The sequence below is a fragment of the Anguilla rostrata genome, chromosome 1, assembly GCF_018555375.3.
Source record: "Anguilla rostrata isolate EN2019 chromosome 1, ASM1855537v3, whole genome shotgun sequence".
Classification (NCBI taxonomy): Eukaryota; Metazoa; Chordata; class Actinopteri; order Anguilliformes; family Anguillidae; genus Anguilla; species Anguilla rostrata.
This window is the reverse complement of record NC_057933.1, coordinates 67,127,795-67,146,199: the sequence shown is the minus strand read 5'-3', so window position 1 is coordinate 67,146,199 and position 18,405 is coordinate 67,127,795. Positions and strand designations below refer to the sequence as shown.

Here is an 18,405-nt window from a genome sequence, read left to right as displayed (position 1 = left end):
CATTGCCCATACTTACATATGTTTGTTTTTCCAAGAAAAGATCTATCTATACAGTATAAATATGTGTATATGTACTGAGTCAAATTAATTATGCCATCTGATTCCATTTACTGGACATTTAAATGAATTAAAACAAGAAAAATATACAGTGGAAAAAGTTTCAGCTGCTTTGTTCTGTTTTGTGTGTATGTTAGGTTGTTATTGATGATGAAAAAATTGACTAAAAAATTATTAAAGAATCTGGAAAGAACTTTCAGTCAGGCAATCAAACCTGCAATCTTCAGACTATGAAATCAGTTCCCTAACCATTACGCACCACACAACCGTCCTAATTTTCCTCCAATAATATCCATACACAAAACATTTCCAGAATCTCACTCTCGCATTCATGCTGACACTAATTATAGTGGCCCTGTGAGTAGATTTCCTGTCTACCTGGGCACAGTAAGTCTCTGACTGTTTTTTTGTCTGCCTCCAATCACCATGGAAACTGTTCTGCCCTCAGAGTCCTTGGCTCCTCACTGCACCCTCCCCCTTGATGGAATTTTGCTTGATTGCTGGGTTGTCTTTTTTTTTTCTTTACCAAATGTGCAGCAGGCATTGATTAATAGAACCATTGTCCCTACTGGGGATTGCTCAATCCAGAATTGCATAACTTATCATTTATTGCTATTAGTACAAACAAAGTGGCATACCGTATGTGTGCTTATTGGACAATCTTTGTATCCTGTTCTAATGATACACAAAACCCTTTCGCATATTTCACCTTGTTACCTCCAGGATGACCCTTATTGCAGGGCTCAAAATATGTTAAACAACAACTGAATAAATGTGGCTAACCCATAACTATGATGAACAGCATGTAAGTATGTCATTTTAAGGACACTTAACCACCCCCAATATCTCCAATGCATGCACTTTCTATTTTCTGGAGAGTGTTTCAAGCTCTGAATAGTTGCAATAATAAAACAACAGAGCTGGTGTGCATAGTCTAAATTATTTCATATGCATCATGTAAATTGCTCAATAAAATGATTTAATGTAGTTTAATGCAAAGTTTAATGCAACTTAGACTGAACAGTGAGGTATATGCCTCAAGCTGTGGCCATGTGTAGACCTCATGCAAACTTCTGTTAAGTGCATATCTGTAGCATAGGGATGCATTCTACTGAATTTTTTTATCATTTTGTGAAAATTGGTGTTCATTCACTAATTCCAACACATGATAAACCTGGGAAAGTGTAGGTAGACACACATGTACACACAGGTCATACACACAGGTAGCCCAGTATTTCTGTTCTACATCAGCGGCCTGCAACCATTCACCTGGAGACCTGGAGTCCACAACACATATTGGTTTATGACTGGGTAGTATCACATTGGTTCATACATGGTCCATGCAATGAAAAGTGAAGATCAGTTACCATGTGTATTCCAACAAGGAATAATTGTGTGTGAACTGAGAATATTCACTTATATATCGATGTGTTTCGGAAGAATGATGATGTCAGGAACATCTATGTTCATCATTTTGCACAACAGGCTTGAATAACCTGTTCTCTTTGTCAGGCACTGCTCTACATCTTCATTGCCACTGAACACAATAATATTTTAAGCTTAAGCGTAACCTTGATAAAAGTGACAGAAATAGGGCAGGTTTTGCAATATGACCAATGTCTGAGTCACGTTCAACTAACCATAAAAAAATACCTGAATGAAGCTTGCTAGAGGAGACAGTTAAGCCTTTGTTATACAGTACTTGTGGTAAAAAAAAAAACCCTTATCTCTTTTTTACTACCCCCGGAGTGGGCAGGCTATTTTTCTTCAGTGTTCTTCCTTGATACTATAAAAGCCCATGGAGCTAAATACGTTCAGTCATGTGATAATGGCAGTTTTGAAGTTATTTTAGTACATACCATAAATGTGATAATACATAATATAAATATAGTATAAATATGTTCCCAAACCTGAAAAAGCAGCTTAATCAAACTACTTCCTGCAAACTGCACTCATATTCTTTTATAGTCAATTAGTACCTTTTTTTTTTTTTTTTTTGATGCTTTAAGTTTGTGGCCAGCTAGAACAAGAACAAAAGACATACATTTTACTTTGCAGATAGCTCATGATATATAGGATATTAACAAATATTTCATTAAATGGTCACAATCTACAAACATACATTAGATATAAATATTGCTGTCAGTATTACACTTGTTAAATAAAAGCCAACACTTAGAAAATGAAGGAAATGTACTGAGAATGCCTATTTTTCACATTTCATTATCCAATGTACCTAAGCGTTGTTTCCATCTTCCTAGTGTTTTCTAAGTCAGTCAAGCTGTGGCCATCACACTGAGGTCAATAAGTGGCATCTTGCCCAGATGTAGAACAAAGTGAAATCTCTCTCTCACACACACATTATATAAGAATACAACAATAGGCAGGTCTATATAGTGACAAGAGCAGGCCATTCAGGCCATCTATGTTTTCAGGCTACCTTCAGACCATCAAGTACTACACTAAGCCTGGATTTGAACACCCCTAGTCTCTGTCTCTGCATGAACTGGAAAGTTGTTTTTATACATTGATATCATTGGTGATATGCTCAGAGGTAAACCATTGTCTGGCATGGAGTTGCGTTCAACCGCTGGAGTCATGTCCGGCAAGAACTAACCTAACCTCTAAACTGCCTGTGAATGAGATCATTGAGCGCTTGGAAAAAGCGCTATAATCAGTCATTTCCATTTAATTGACATTTGTGAATCATTATTGAGATTGTTGTGGAAAGGCTCAAACCAGAGTCAGCAAAAATACTTTTTTTATTGATTCAAATACTGAACTACTTAAATAGCACAACTTGGTTGTCGTGTAATGCCACCCTAACTGTGTAGCTAGATACTGGAAGAACATGCAAACAACATAGTTGACTGTTTGTAAGCTTATATGTCAATCTTTCTGGGACGGACGTAGTCTGTCATACATATGGGTGGAAGGCAGGAATGATAAAGATTCGACACATTGCAAGGTCAACTGTGATTATGTGTGTGTGTGTGTGTGTGTGTTTTAAACGCAAACAACACACAGCGTCACTTGTCAACATTCAATAAACAATGTTTTTTTTATGAATTATGCTTAATTTAGTGTCTAAATCCTACTTAGTGGGCTCCGCACGGCTGCTCATCTGGGGGAGCACGCCCCCCGCCATGCCTATTTCTTGCCGATCGTCTGCTGCCTTGTTTCTTTACTGTCGCTCCAAAACACGTGAGTTACGAGTATTTTTTTACACAATCTATGATTGCACCACACCCTTTCCCTTCGGGCATAGATTGGAGCAAGCAAGGTAGGCATTCCTGAAGTAGTAGCGTAGGCTACTCTCGTTTCGGGATGTGTAGCTGTCTGAGAATTTCGTTGCACTGATGCGATGGTCAAACATTGACTTTTCAAATCTGGTATTTTCCAAGGGCAGATTTTTTAAAGCTGGTAGCCTATCTGGTTCTACAATTTTAAAGAAACTTCCAACTTTTAAATCCAAACGGAGGTAAATGAGGTATGTAAAAATGCGAGTTTCGTAATTGTTTTTCCAGTGACACCAAGTAGTAGGGTTAGCCTATCCAGTTAATACGATGTGGTTGTGTGGAAAACTTTAATCCAAAACAAAATTGTATTGGCCCGTGTAGTAGCTATCGAACAATATGGGAACCCTTGTTACGTTTGTTCTTAAGATGTCTAAATAGTCTCGTATCAAAATTTAAACGAACTATAATTAACTCTAAAGTCTTATTACTTTGCTCGAATAGATAACTATTTTGCTCTTGAGATAAGAAAGAAGCGTGGAAGGGAAAATAACAGAAACGTAGGCTACTCAATGACGGAAACAACTGAATCTGAAGATTTTACTAGATCATTCACTAGCTAAAGTAGCCTATGTGGTGTAGGACTATTACTTCGGATTGACTTTGCCTTGAGACAAGTTAGCGAAAAAAGTTTTGTTGTTTGTTGCTTTTTACTCACCTTTTCATATATTGGCATGGAAAAATGGAAAGTATTTTCCTTCGATTTTTAAAAAACAGGTGGGAATTTTGGCAAGAAAACGTTTTCAGATCTATTATATCACGGCTGTATTGTAGCCATTTGACTGTACAGTTGCTGCGTTTGGGCTGTCGCTGTAGGCTATCCTATGTTTGGAAACGTCTATTCGTGTTATGATTTTCTTAATGCTTTATATGCTTACTGAAAACAACGAGAAGATAAAAACAAATGACGGTTTATCCACACACCAGTCCGTGGTTTGTCTTCAGATATAACTGTTGGATTTCTTAGGCTTTAGGCTAGATCCCAATTAAAGTGTAGGCTAGGCGTCAGTACTGGCAAAGCATTGTTTCCTTCTGGTAAATTAGGCAGTTATTGCTCTGGACATAGCCTACTTGTTTTGTGTGAAGGTAGGCTACTGTGTATGTGCAGGATTTGAACGGATTTTGTATAAAATGTTGCATTAGATTGTATTGTATTAGTTCAACAACATTTATTAGGCCTATTATAATTAATTAAACAGTAACTGTAGCCTACTAATATTCTTTACAAGCAGAGCCCACCACGTTACTCAGATATTTGTTTCAGTAACACACTGCGATATCTGAGTCTCTGGTAACTAGGGGCTGTTATCGCACGGAATAAAAACATTAAAAAACTCTTGTGTCAACAGTCCTGTCTGACCTAAAAAAAATGTCACGGTCTAGGGAACAGTATTAAAAACAACATGACAGCCTCATACAATCACATATGCAATCACAGGTAGCCTACGTATGTAGCCTACAATGTCGCTACACCGTTGTGCATAATTATTTCCCGTGTTAGCCAAAGAGAACATTTGAGTGGAACACAATGTGCTTTTCCCGACATATGATGCATTTAGTCGGGAAGTGTGGAAGTGTTCAAGTTCAATTTCTTCCACAGTGCTGTGTCGGACCTGAGTCAAATATTTGAGAAATGTTAACTATTTATAAGCTGGTCAACTATGAAAACTCTCTTGGAGATTCCTCATAATTGTCGACAAACCACGTTAAACCATGTTAGAATGTATTTTAGCATGTGTCTATACATCCTTGTTCCATGTTATTCTGTATTTGTGTTTTATGCTCATGGAAGTTAAAAAGAGTACTTTATGTTGGTGTTTAATAGATTGTCATTGTGTAGTATGCTGTTGATTATTGACATTTAGCTTAAATGATTAACTAATGATTAACCCATTTGTTTCTGGGCCATTTTTACCCCATTGATTCACTTGTGAAAGCTGCACCTCTCTCCTGTTCAGTGCACATCTGTTGTACTATGTGGCATTTAGTCTATTGTTCTTGGCTCGCAGGTGAAAGAGTGCATTGTGCTCCTAGCATAGATTTGAGTGTCCTTGAATTGACTTGAGAAGCACAAATTGTTACTACAAATTAGGGAGAGGCCCATAGACACATCTCCCTAATTTACTAGTAATTTATGCATTTTACAATGTTTGTAACAGGTAAGGTTCATTCTTAGTTTAAACTCAAAATTGTATACCAGAGAGAATGAAAGAATGCAGCACTTTGATTGAAATTTCATGAAATATTTTTTCTTATAGTTTTGTACAGTTGTACAGGATTTCTGAAATGGGGCTGGGGCTCAAACATGTGACACCCCAGTATTTATCAGACCAGCAGTGCAACACTAAAAGCTATTTAGGCCTGTTTGTCATGTGAATAGCTGTGATATTTCAGATGAGTGAGAAACATTCAAAGAAACTATGAAAATGATCCATCACAGTATGCTAAAACCACAAAAATGATACCGAAAAGAACTGCGGAAATTAACTTTGCATTATTTATAGGCTACATGCTATAGGTCATAAAAACACATGCATACAAGGTAACAGATGGGAATTAATGAGGGCTGATCAGCTTCCAAGGGAAGTTCTCTCCACGCAAGCTTAAGACAAACAAGCATGTTGTAAAGATTCACCTCACTTATACTTCTGCCAAATGTTGATTTTTAATATATTTCAGTTTGCTATGAGTGGCAGTAAAATAAGATATGTAGTCCACCCTGGGGTATGTTCAGACAGTATGTGAATAACTAAACTTACCTACTGTGGAATCAGGTCAGTGAACTGGTAACTTGGGAATATGGCCAGGGAAGGATGCTGTGATGAATCACATGCTCTAACAACACAAGTAGGTTTGAATCTATATAGCAGAAAAAAATGAATAAGTATAAAATATATCTCACAAAATACATTTTTAATTACAATAAAAGTAGATGTTGTAATTATGTATGCACCTGAAATTCTGTAAAGGCATACAGTACATATTAGCCCCTGTTTATGTAACAAAAAGCTTTGCAATGATAAAACGGTGAGAACTGACAAAAACCATAAAGCCCTTATCATTTTTTTGTTTCAAATTTTTTGAGAAAGTGAAATGTGTGTGAAGGATACTACCTGCTCTTTCTTCAGTATGTCTAGATCGGACTTTCTGTATGGCATATTGACATGCGTGTTAAAATGAAGTTTTGGCTTCTGCTTCTCTTCACAGATGAAATGCGGGTGCACAAGTGGATGATGATAGGACTTCTGCTGCTCAGTCTTCTCAGTGATCAAGCCACTCTGACAATCATTTCTGACAAAAGCATTTGTAAAATTAGCAGTGACCAGCGCTTGGCAGACTGTAGGGGACGTCTTCTAGCTGAGGTCCCTGTTAAGGATCTTCCTCCATCTTTGGAGGAGGTTGACCTGTCCCATAATGCATTGCAGGTTATTCGCCATGATGCTTTTTCCCATCTTTACTGCTTGCGTGTCCTCCAACTACAGTACAACAACATCTCCCTGATTGAGGATGACGCTTTTCGCTTCAATCCCCTCTTGGAATATCTTGATGTCTTCAACAACTCCCTAAGAGCTATCCCCACTGAAGCCCTCAAGCCCGCTTCTAGGCTGCGAATCCTGAGGATGTCCAACAATTTCTACACTGAGGCCACTCTGGATAACATTTTTGCTAGTTTCACTCATCTCAAGGAATTGTCATTTGGAGGTCCTTTTATCCAAAGTCTGAAGAAAGGGGATTTTCAGGCCTTGCAGAAGATCCCTTTGGATACTTTTGCTATTAAAACTGCATCCAGTCTACAGAATTATGAGCCAGGGTGTTTAAAAGTAATCCAGACCAAAAACATGTGGTTTGACGTGGCCTTGGACCAAAAGCCAGACATTCTACCTGTGATGCTAGGAGATCTGGCTAACAAGACATTTGCTGTACTTCGCTTTCGTAACCTTTTTGAATTCAAGTACTACTCTGGTGAGATGAACATTTTCCAAGGCTTAGCAGATATTAAAACCCATCAGCTGATTTTCTACCGTGGCAAATTCAATGAACATCTTCTGAGGATGGCACTAATAAACATTCAGGTCTCTCCCATCAGAGGTTTAGGACTTCTGTTCATTGATTTTGCCCGGTCACCCACCTTCGTGGACAGTGGCGTGGGTTCCAGTGTGACGGCCCTGGCTTTGGATGATCTGGTCTTGTGGTTAGTCTCTTTATGCATTCAATGTTCTGTGTTTTCAGAGGCACAAATGCATTTTTTTGCAAATCTACAGTTGTTTCAAGGACATTCAAAATATTTTGAGGGCAGAGGAACCAAAATCAGTTATTACTTGTATTTTAAGTAGCTGAGTATAGTTGAATTTTATTTAATGTAATGTTCAAATTAGAGTAAGCTGTACACTAAACATTTGCGTTGACACCGAGCTTCTCTGAGCACTGAGAGATTGGAGTGGATGATCAGACTGAGTAACCAGGAAGCTGTCAGCCCTATATTTAGGCATATTTTTCTGATCTGAGCACTGGAGGAAAGCACAACCTAGCAACCAATTCAGTATTCACTGCACATTACTTTGTATTATGGCCTCTCAACTGCTTTCATTTTGGTCTATATAAAAGGAAATATAATTTACTGTCAAGCATAGATATTGTACCTAATGTTATGTGGCAAATGTACATACATACAGTTCATACAAGCATGCATGCTCTTCACCCCAAATATATCCAACACGATTCCTAGTCAACTACAACTAACCAACATGATGTCATTGTAAAAATCTTAAAGTTAAACATGGACAATTTATATTATTTATTCCTATGAAGTTAACTGAGCCTTGAATTATCAATATTACAGGCCTGCTCTTGCCTGATGGGGAGTATACAGTACATGAGCTCTTTTAATGGTGTATTCTTGTTTTAATCTGTTGGTTTATTTCTGTAATTCCTCAGGGACATCAGTAATCCAGACATCTTGCGGTTTGACTGGCGCTTCACTTGGTTCAGTAAGGTCCGTCGACTGTCCATTAAGAACGTCAACTTCAACTTTGTACCGTGTGATGCCTGGGATGAGATGGGCATGATTGAGGTGTTGGATGTCTCTAACAATCGACTGCAAGACCACTACCTTTACAACAAGAGGTGCCAGTACAGTGGGGCTATGACATCTCTCCACTCCTTCAACTGCAGCACCAACGAACTGAGCAGCCTGAGTGACATAGCATCTTTAACAACAGAGTTTTGGAAGCTGAAAGTGTTGGACCTCAGCTATAACCAACTAGGTTCCAAGGAGGGTGCCTGCACTTGGAAGTCAAATATAACCAGGATGATCCTTCACCACAACAACTTTGTCAGCAGCACTCTCAGTTGTCTGCCTACCACAGTGCAGTACCTAGACCTCTCCTTCTGCAACCTGGACCTGGTAGACATGGACTACTTCAAACAAGCTACAAATCTTAAAGAGCTCCTCCTTAGTGGTAACAAGATTAAATTCATCCCTTCTGGATGGAGTAATCCAGCCTTGCTATCCCTGGCCCTAGACGGGAACTCATTTGGACTTATTAGCATGAGCTCCTTCAAGAACATGCCAAGTTTATCCAGGTTGAAAGCAGGAAACAACCCTTACCACTGCACATGTGACCTCCACGCCTTCATCCAGGAGACTACTGCCAAGGGGAAGGTCAACATCACAGACTGGCCAGACAACTACAGGTGTTACCACCCTGAGGCATGGCTCAACACAGTAGTGGCTAATTTCTTCCCTGGACGCATAGCCTGTGACATCAGGCTTGTTATTGTCATTTCTGTGGTGACAACCACTGTTGTGGTTCTGGCTGTAATGGTGCTGTGCTATGTTTTTAATGTACCATGGTATGCTAAAGCCACCTATCAGATCCTCAGAGCCAAATACAGGGCCCACAAGGAAGGGGAAGGAGTGCTGCAAACCTATGCCTACCATGCCTTCATTTCGTACAGCCACTCAGATGCTGATTGGGTGAGGGATAAGTTATTGCCCTGCTTGGAGAACAGTGAGCCCCCCTACAATCTCTGTATCCATGAGAGGGACTTTCTCCCAGGCAAGTGGATCATTGACAACATTATTGAAAACATGGAGAACAGCCGGAAGGTAAGGGTTTCAAGAATTGAAGAGGGAAGTTGAACGATTCTAAAAATAGGACATTTGATTTCACTTGCTGTTATGTCGTGTTAAGGGATTCTGAAATGTTTACACTGCTGTTATGAGACCATAAGGATGAGAACTATACTGTGTACAAACAAATTAGGCTTACAGTTATTTTAAGGTTAATTCTTTTCAGATCTATCATAGAGAGAAAGATGAACTGGTGTACTCAAGACTGACTTGTAGACAGTCTTGATATTATCATATTTTTCTTCGCATACATTTCAGAAAATCATTTTCAGTTAATACATCTGTTTGATTCATAATGCTGTTGTCAGCCATTATTGTATCCTGCAGGGAGTACTATAGCACAAATAGACATCCATATTGCATGTTGGATATGAGAATTCATTTACCATAAAATAAAAAATGTATCCCTAGATCAGTAGTGTCCAGTGTAAATGTTTTACATTTTGACATATTTGTGTCTGTTTCCTCACATAGGTAATCTTTGTATTGTCACGGAATTTTGTCAACAGTGAATGGTGCAACTACGAGCTCTATTTTGCCAATCAGCGAGCCATTGGAAAGACATTCAATGATGTCATACTTGTGGTCAAGGAGCCTATCGAGCCAAATTCTTTGCCCAACAAATACTGCAAGCTAAAGAAGATGCTGAGTACCAAGACATACCTGGAATGGCCTCAGGAAGCCAAGCACCAGGTCTTCTTCTGGGCTCAGCTGAAAAGTGTGCTGGGAAAACCCAGCATCCCCAGAGATCGAGCCTCCAGCACCCGGAGTCCACACTCAGAGGTCAATGTGTCTGTGGTGGAACTCCCCTTGGAGGAAGGGATACCTGCAGAGATAATTCCAGTTGCAGATAGAGGAGGGGAGGCCCTTCCAGAAGTTTTAGAAAGATGATTTTTTCCCATTTAGGAAAGATGGAAGTAAAAAAGCCAGACACAGCCCTGTAGAAATGGTATGAGGAAACATGATTGTGTTCCAGCATCAGGAAGTTTTTTCTGTGGTCATCTCATCCTGAAACCTTGAAATGGTGAAATAAAGTGCCAAGGTATACAACTTGTTTTCAGTTGGACAAAGGAGCTTCAGTATTATATTTATGGAAACTGTATGTCTCAACTCGATGTATGACTGTGTCACTACATTTTTGACACCATCCTTAGTACTGCCTTAAAGAGGAAACACCCAAGATGCCATGTACTTCCTGTAAAGGAATACTATGTGTTGAAAATCTTACAGATATACAAAGCAGGATTTCTTTTCTTGCTTTGTTCTTGTGTTTACAATCAAAAAGTCTCCTCCTCTGTTCTCAATCCTTCCTGCATCCCCAAAATGATGAAGCTCACACACCAGCAAAACAACTAGATATAGCTCTGGCTAGCAATATCTGTAGCTTAATAACATCATGGTGCAGACTGTTGGAATAATGTCTCTTTCAAAAATGCCTAATTGTCCAGATGTGTAATTGAAGGTTGATTTAGTTTGATATATATGTATAATGTATCTGTATGCAATTGATGTGTTAGTGATATTGCTTCATTATGCATCTTTTCATCTTTTTATATTCATTTTTTGTACAGGTATATTGTCCTGTATGAATGCAATGCCTTCAGGCATTTTAATCATTTTTAATCATTTTCATGCTTGTGCATGAGAGTCCGTTCTTGCTAAGTAAACTTGATGGATGCTAGCCTTTTAAGAAAATCAATAATTCAGCTAGTGCATATTAATGCACAAATTGAATTTCTTTTTATAGCATTTAGGGTGGAAACTCCAATTAGCTACACAGTAGGACATGAGCTATTGAAACACAATAGGTACATTATTTTAATGTGCATACCCCACTGCTACTGTTACTGCTGGTAACATTCACTAGCCATTCACTAGATGGCGCACTGTACAAAGCACTGAATTCAGACATGTAAAAAAGATGGAGCCATTTTACAGTGTCTTGTAGTTTTGTCTGCAATATATAAAGCTGTGAATCTGATGTTTTAACTTCTTGCATTACCTCATTGTTGACTGCACAAATTACTTTACTACTTGTTTATACACAGTTTATACAATTGTTATGAAGTAAAATAAACTGACTTTTTACAGTGCTGGTTTGTTTCACTTGTTATTGTGTTCAAATGCATTATTTTTGCTGATTTGCCTTAAAGTGTTAATGCACGTCATTCATGCAAAGTTCCAGCTCTTGTACCTGACCCAGATATTCCCTAATCACCATATGGGGAGGCAAACAAATGCTCAGAAAAGGTTTTATAGGAGGGGGGACATAAATGATATGGAGAAAAGAGACCACAAAGCAACTGAAGCAGATACATTGTAGCATTGCATGTGGTTTTGCCTAACAAGTTAACAGCATTATTTGTGCATAGAGGTCACCTGTTGTCAGATGTTGTGAATGTATATGATCGGTGTTTCTAGGGGGTATCGGAGGAGGGAAAGGCTATGACGGTACCTGCCGTCCTCCAGTCCCTCAACCCAAGAAAGCAAACAGGACATAATGACACTTCATACATGAATATAAGCCAGCCCTAAGTGTAGTTAAGCTAGAGGTCTTTAATGTAGACAATATTAGTAGACTGCACCACCTGATTTCACTAATTATTTTACCCACCCTGGTCCAGGAAGTAAGCTCATTAGAGAAATCAGGTGGTGCAGAGCATGGTTGGAGCAAATACCTGCAGACACTGCAGCCCACAAGGCCTGCAGTTGAATAGCCCTGGTCTACAGAAACATTTTTCAGCTTTTTTTTTTTGTTGTTGCCAAAAACTAATAATTGTATTACTGTTTTAAAACAGTTTTGTTTAATCATCCTTTATGCTGACCATATCTTAATATGATGTAAGGCTATAGCCTACATAATGTCCTTCTGCAGTAATTAAACAATGACAAACAATATGATTATGATGAAGATGCAACAGTTGACCAGGTTGTTTTAAATGCCACACTACACAGTAATTAGAGATGGGAGGTTTAGTTTCCGAAACAAAAGAGAAAGCTTGGCGCTCTTTTTCTAGGTCAACCAGACTGACCTCCATGGGGCTGGGATCACCCAGGCAACGCGTGCAGATGCAGCTCTGCTCGCCCGTAACAGGGCCGAGATGAATGATTTCCACCAGGCCACGTTTGTCCTCACCACGTCTGGCAACCGGCAGGATTGAGGAAGCAAGACGTTCACTAATACAGAAAAATAATGTAGTGTAAATATTAAAGATGCAGTACACTATCACTATTTTGGAGATATTTTACTGTAACATTCCAAGTAATTTCCTTTTTTGCAGTGCAAACGTGCCTACTATGTACTATTACTATGTAATTTCAAATAGAGTGAATGTCAAGCATTCATCAACTAAGTACTCTTTTTATACACTACCTCAATAGTCTGGGCTGTAGATTTGTATCCTTTAAGTCAAACGATTAAGTAAATAAATAGAAAACAGTTCCTGAAATTGGTTATAGGACTGTAGTTATTTTGTTATATTCTACACAGAAAACTGATTGCAAGAAGATGCCTGTAGAATGCATTTGTTAGGGAGGTCATGCAAAACAGCTTGACCGACATAATTGTAATTCACACATAAAGCTTATCTCATAGTGAACCTACCAGCATCTTTTGGGGATTATAAAGGAGTAATAAAGAGTAATGGCTTTTCTGCATGCAGAAATTTATGAGCCTATTGGCCATATGCAATATAACCATGTCAGGAAACATATCGTCAACTATATCAACAAACCTCAAACAATTTTCAGCATGGGAAACATGTCTGCTGAGGTTTATGTTTGTCAGTCCACTTTAATGTTTCAAAGTTATGTTACATAATGAATTTTTGTTATGCGGTAGGTGAGTACAGTTCATTTCATGTTCTAGTGGTCAATTTAACTGTTGTATGTTGAGTACTATTCTTGTGTGTCAGTGTGGGTGTTGTCTGTGGGTGTCAGCAAAGGACCCTCTCACAGGCACTGCCAGGGAGTTGCTAGGCAACAGGCATAGTGAGCTGGACTGTTTATGACCATACTAGGGTAATGAGAGAACAAGTTGAAAATTCTGTTTAGAAATATGAAACAATTCACTGGCTAGAGATTACCAATGTCTTGGTATGAGCAAAGGTTTACCATTGATTATGCACTATGCATATGCATTATGTCATAAACTCAATAAATAAAAGAATATTCATATAATTTGAAAAACAATGGGAAATGTTGACTAATGACTAATGTTGGCAAAAAAATCAGGATGACCAAATACTGGTTTTCCATGGTTTGAATTTTATTATGGGTTGTAACTTCATTGCCACTGACTATTTGAGACATCAGTGATATGTGAATATGTCCGTTCTTGTTCAATCAATGTGCAATAATTTTCAATTTATGTGAGCTCTTTGCTCCCTGTTAGTATATTGTGATTACGACTTACCTCCACAGGGAAGAAAAGAGGATTCATTACTTCCCCAGTAACAGATAAACAAGGCCTGAAACACTGTAGCAACAGTTGTGGAGCCCTGACTAGTCCTCCCATCAGCAGTTTTCTTGCTAGGATGATATTACACTGCAGCTAGCACAGCTGGTATGCAACAGACACAAACCCCTATACCCATTGCGGCAAAGATAAGGCAGTACCATGACATAAGCAGCTACATCCAGGTACAATTTATGCTGGTGGGCTCCGTGACTTGTCAGAATTACATGTGGTGGAATAATTTCTGAAGTGGGGGGTTATGTTATCAGAAAACCCAGGTCCTTTGGAACTATAACATTTTATGTATCACATAGAATTTTCAATGTAGACCATGCCACAGCGCATGCTGGCCACACGTGGTAGGCCCAATACCCTTTTAAATAACTTTATGGACAAGCACAAGTATCCCCACATACTAGCTATTAAGTCCGACTCATCACCGCCTCTCTGATGTTCCAGCCCCCCCTTATTCCTAACATCTGACCCCACCTACAGTTTTCACAGTAGCTGAAGTGATTTTGCAAAGGTAGCCTATGCAAATAGGTATGTCTGTACAAAGGATGAAGTATATGTTGCTTGAGCGATCATAAATCGACCACACCAACTATGCATTAAACTGCGTCCTCCTCACATTTAAGGAGAATGTACATTACCTACAGTTGTTAAAATGACTTACAAAATTCAGACTTCACAACACAATGCGGTTACAAAAAAATAGAGAAGTGAAATGGAATTTTGCTAATTCTCACGAGAGGTGGAAAAAAAACATCTGCAGGTGTGACAATAGGTAGTTACAATTTCTTCCATGCACCAGGGCCCCTGAGAGTAGATGAGCTACTTATGATGAAATGTTTTCCGCCTTTTTGATGGGGGATAACTGAAATAGTAACTGCATGTTTTTACATGGGAGTATGAAGAAATGAGCTTTCATTGGCTGTATTTTCATTGTTCAGTGCACCCCTTGTGATAACCATTGTGGCATTCTCGTCAGGTCATGACCCTACCCAAAAGGCAATGGGACACAGAAACCCCATGGAGCATCAGAAGCACCCTCCATGAGCTATTTTTATTTTGTTTACGCCTCAGCTATATCCCCGTCTTATGCTCGAAAGGCAATTGCCTCAGGAGACATATTAATTAGAAAGCACATTTCACAAAGGCAGAAACAAGCCTGTGAATGTGACATGCTTGGAGTGAGGAAGAGACCATGGATAGTTCATTTTCATGTATTTTTTTTCAGTTGCGGTGCATATTTTCTTTTGGCTCAGATAGTTTCTCTGTGCTATGAAAGATAAGCACACTTTAAGTCCAAAGCAGGTTGTGCATTGAAGTTATGCATCCAGATGTTGTGTGGTCTATCAATATTTTTTAAATTACGTTTAATCTTATTTTCAGTTGGAGCTAGCCTATTTCCTATGGCACATGCCATTGAGACCACTGCGCAAGACGAAAGAAGTGCCCTGCAGGCGTGATATAAAAGCTAATAAGTCACACGCATAAAATGAATGTGCATGCGCAGCCTTTGGAAACAACGCCGCTGTATACACGGCATTGGATGTGCATTAAGTGTATTTTCTTGCTTTACCACGAACCCAAAAATACCCCTACACTAGCCACAGTAAAGGGGACAGATCGTCAGAAACGTATGTAAACGTCGAAACTAAAACTGGAAGGAACCACCATTCAAGTCGTGAGTGACGCAGTAAATGAACGCACCTGCTCGATGACAAGGTCAAATCACTCATACATTACATTGTGGTACACAACACGGACAGCGCTAACAACATACAGCAACTAGTTTTTCCTTCAGTAAAAGCGGGTACGTCGAACAATATGAAGACCAATCTTTTTCACCACTTGTCAGTCTACCCCGATATCATCCTGCGCCATAAATTGTGCATTGCACGACACTGAAACGTAGGTGGAACCAGAGGGAGGCGCCTCGTTCTGATGTTCGAGCGCAGGTGTGCAGCTCCCATATAATGGGTGAGGGAGGTTAGAAAGCACTGTACCACTTTCCGTTGGAGTAATCAGCGCCTGGAACTGTGACGTAAGTTACTTACAGCGGTCACCCGTTTTATCTTATATTGCCTCATATAAATTGTAATATGGATGTTGTTTTGGTTGTGTGTCTTATGGAAAGGTAAAATCACACTATGACAAAGCGCAACAGGTATGGCAAAATGCTTAAAACGAAATCCTGTTTTCTCGTATTACGTTTGCTAGGTTGCCTACATGTTTCTAACGTGCAAAATATACTATCAGTGAGTCATCAGTCTTACTATCAGGGTCGGCCTAGCTAATTTTGTATAATTAGAAAGCAATTGATTTATTTGAAAGTGCTGTATGTATATATAGTTGGTTTCTGTAAGTTTTACCAGGGAATATTCTTTCATGAAATAAATACCAGCCATTATTTATTTACAAGTACAAGTGTTTTAGAAGACTGAGTGATTAATGTCAATTGATGGTAATTCAGCCTACTTGAATGTTCTGTCATGATCATGTTCAATACAGACGTCCTCCACAAAGATAAGTTTATTTTGTATGTAATTGGTTTATCAGTTTCACATGAGCAATCAAAGGGAAACCTATTGAGATTATTTTTCAAAGGTGTTTTTAATATCTAACACCTCTGGTCTGCTAGTACTAATTTGTTTTCAAATCTTTTTAATGACATTTGTTTGGTTACCAAAGACGTCCCCGTATAAGTTCATTTAAATGCATGCACATTTTATGTATATCAATGATTAGCCGTTTGTTTTAAATTGTCGACTAGTGAGATTAATCAACAATCCAGTCACCTTTTCGTGTAGCTATACGTTACACCTACACAATAACTTGAATGGTGCAGCATGCATTGCTGCTCATGTTGAATCATGTCAGTAAAACTGCTTATAATTCAAATTGCTTAGAAAGCACTTTTCTATGCTGAAGTGCTTATGCTAAGATTGGTTTCAATCTCAAATTTCGAAATTGTACAGTTTTTGGTTTGACTGAATATACATTTGTTTGTGTGTAAATGCTTTTGCTTGTAAACTGCCTTTGGCATGGTCTCATGTTTGCTGTAGAGATACAGGATAGGCCTATCTGAACCCTTCAACCCCACAAAAGAGTGATGTACATTATTGATGTGGACTGTCCCTCTATAGCTGGAAATCAGCAGCTTGCCTATGCCGCACTGTTCATATACTTAAAAAAAATAATACATTTGTTTGAAGGCAGCAAATTTTACAGGCTACCTTGTAAATGTTTGCATTGCAGCTGCATGCAGCAATTTATGTATGCTGTACATATCCATCAAGCTGCCCTGTTTGACTTTGTCTTTTTTTTCTAATTCTGCCCAGGTAATTCACAAAACAAATATAATGGTTTCCAAACTGGAGAATGCAATGGAGAGCCTCATAAGAGTATTCCACAACTATTCATCAAAGGAGGGTGACAAGTTCAAGCTGAGCAAAGTGGAGCTGAAAAGCCTCTTGCAGGGAGAGCTCTGTGACTTCTTGGCGGTAAGATGGAAAATGTGAAGTGAGAGTTTGCGAATGTAGGTGTCTTAATGCGGCAATACATTTCCATGGTAAATTTAACTGAACATTGATTGACTTTTACATTTGTGTATTTATTTTGAATTTACCAATTTTATTCTACCTGTATATGATATTGGCGTGTTAAATATTACAAGATTTTGAACTGAAGTTTTATGGGCGTCTTCTCCCAGGCCAGTAAAGATCCAATGGTGGTGGAAAAGATTATGACAGACCTGGATGAAAATCGGGATGGTGAAGTGGACTTTCAGGAGTTTGTGGTCTTGGTGGCAGCACTGACTGTGGCCTGTAATGAATTCTTTGTAGAAAGCATGAAACAGTGAAACATCAGTGTGAACTCCCCCTTCCTTTCCCCCTTAATAAAAATAACTCTTTCAACCCAACCCTTTTCTGCTTCTTGCTGTTGGGGTGAATGTCCAGGTTTAGTAATGAATTTCTAGTTCCTCTAATACAGTTTAATTATTCCTGACTGCTTGTGATATTAAAGACAAATGTACGCTAATGATCATATCCTTGCAGACCTGTCGTATGAGAATTCCCTAAATTAACCAGCCAAAAGCCTTATCTGGTGTCTAGATACATTTGTCAGCCAGCAATAAGTAAAGTTTTATCCTGCATAGACCATTCAATGAACATTTATATAAACTAAGCCACCAATTTTTGCTCTCAAAACCCCCTTCCATGTCCCTCCTCATTGTGCACATTTGACACACTTCATGGTGCACAGCATCATGAAATAAAGCTCTTCAGTAAACCAACAGTGATCTCTGCTGATAGACTGCAGTATTACACCTCGGTACTAGGAAAGTACCTGAGATATTTTGTTTCAAATGGAACAAGATCTATTTAATTCAAATGTATTGCAGTGTCTGAAAAGATGGGTTACATATCAGCAATAAGTGTTACTTCTTGAAAACC

General features: G+C 38.8%; 1 protein-coding gene across 1 annotated transcript; it reads left to right on the top strand.

Moving 5' to 3' along the window:
• Positions 1 to 3,165: 3,165 nt before the first annotated feature.
• Positions 3,166 to 17,870, top strand: tlr18 (toll-like receptor 18). The gene is made up of 6 exons (XM_064299156.1): positions 3,166 to 3,261; positions 6,561 to 7,545; positions 8,289 to 9,462; positions 9,961 to 10,374; positions 17,290 to 17,451; positions 17,661 to 17,870. Exons 1-6 carry the CDS (start codon positions 3,204 to 3,206, stop codon positions 17,808 to 17,810), a joined length of 2,943 nt encoding a protein of 980 aa, XP_064155226.1. The 5' UTR covers positions 3,166 to 3,203; the 3' UTR covers positions 17,811 to 17,870.
• Positions 17,871 to 18,405: the final 535 nt, after the last annotated feature.

Bases quoted from the DNA above. Each gene is read 5' to 3' on its own strand.
- tlr18 (XM_064299156.1), top strand. From the start codon at position 3,204: ATGCCTATTTCTTGCCGATCGTCTGCTGCCTTGTTTCTTTACTGTCGC. The intron at 3,262-6,560 runs GTGAGTTACGAG...TTCTCTTCACAG, and splicing joins TTACTGTCGCTCCAAAACAC to ATGAAATGCGGGTGCACAAG. The intron at 9,463-9,960 runs GTAAGGGTTTCA...TTCCTCACATAG, and splicing joins ACATGGAGAACAGCCGGAAG to GTAATCTTTGTATTGTCACG.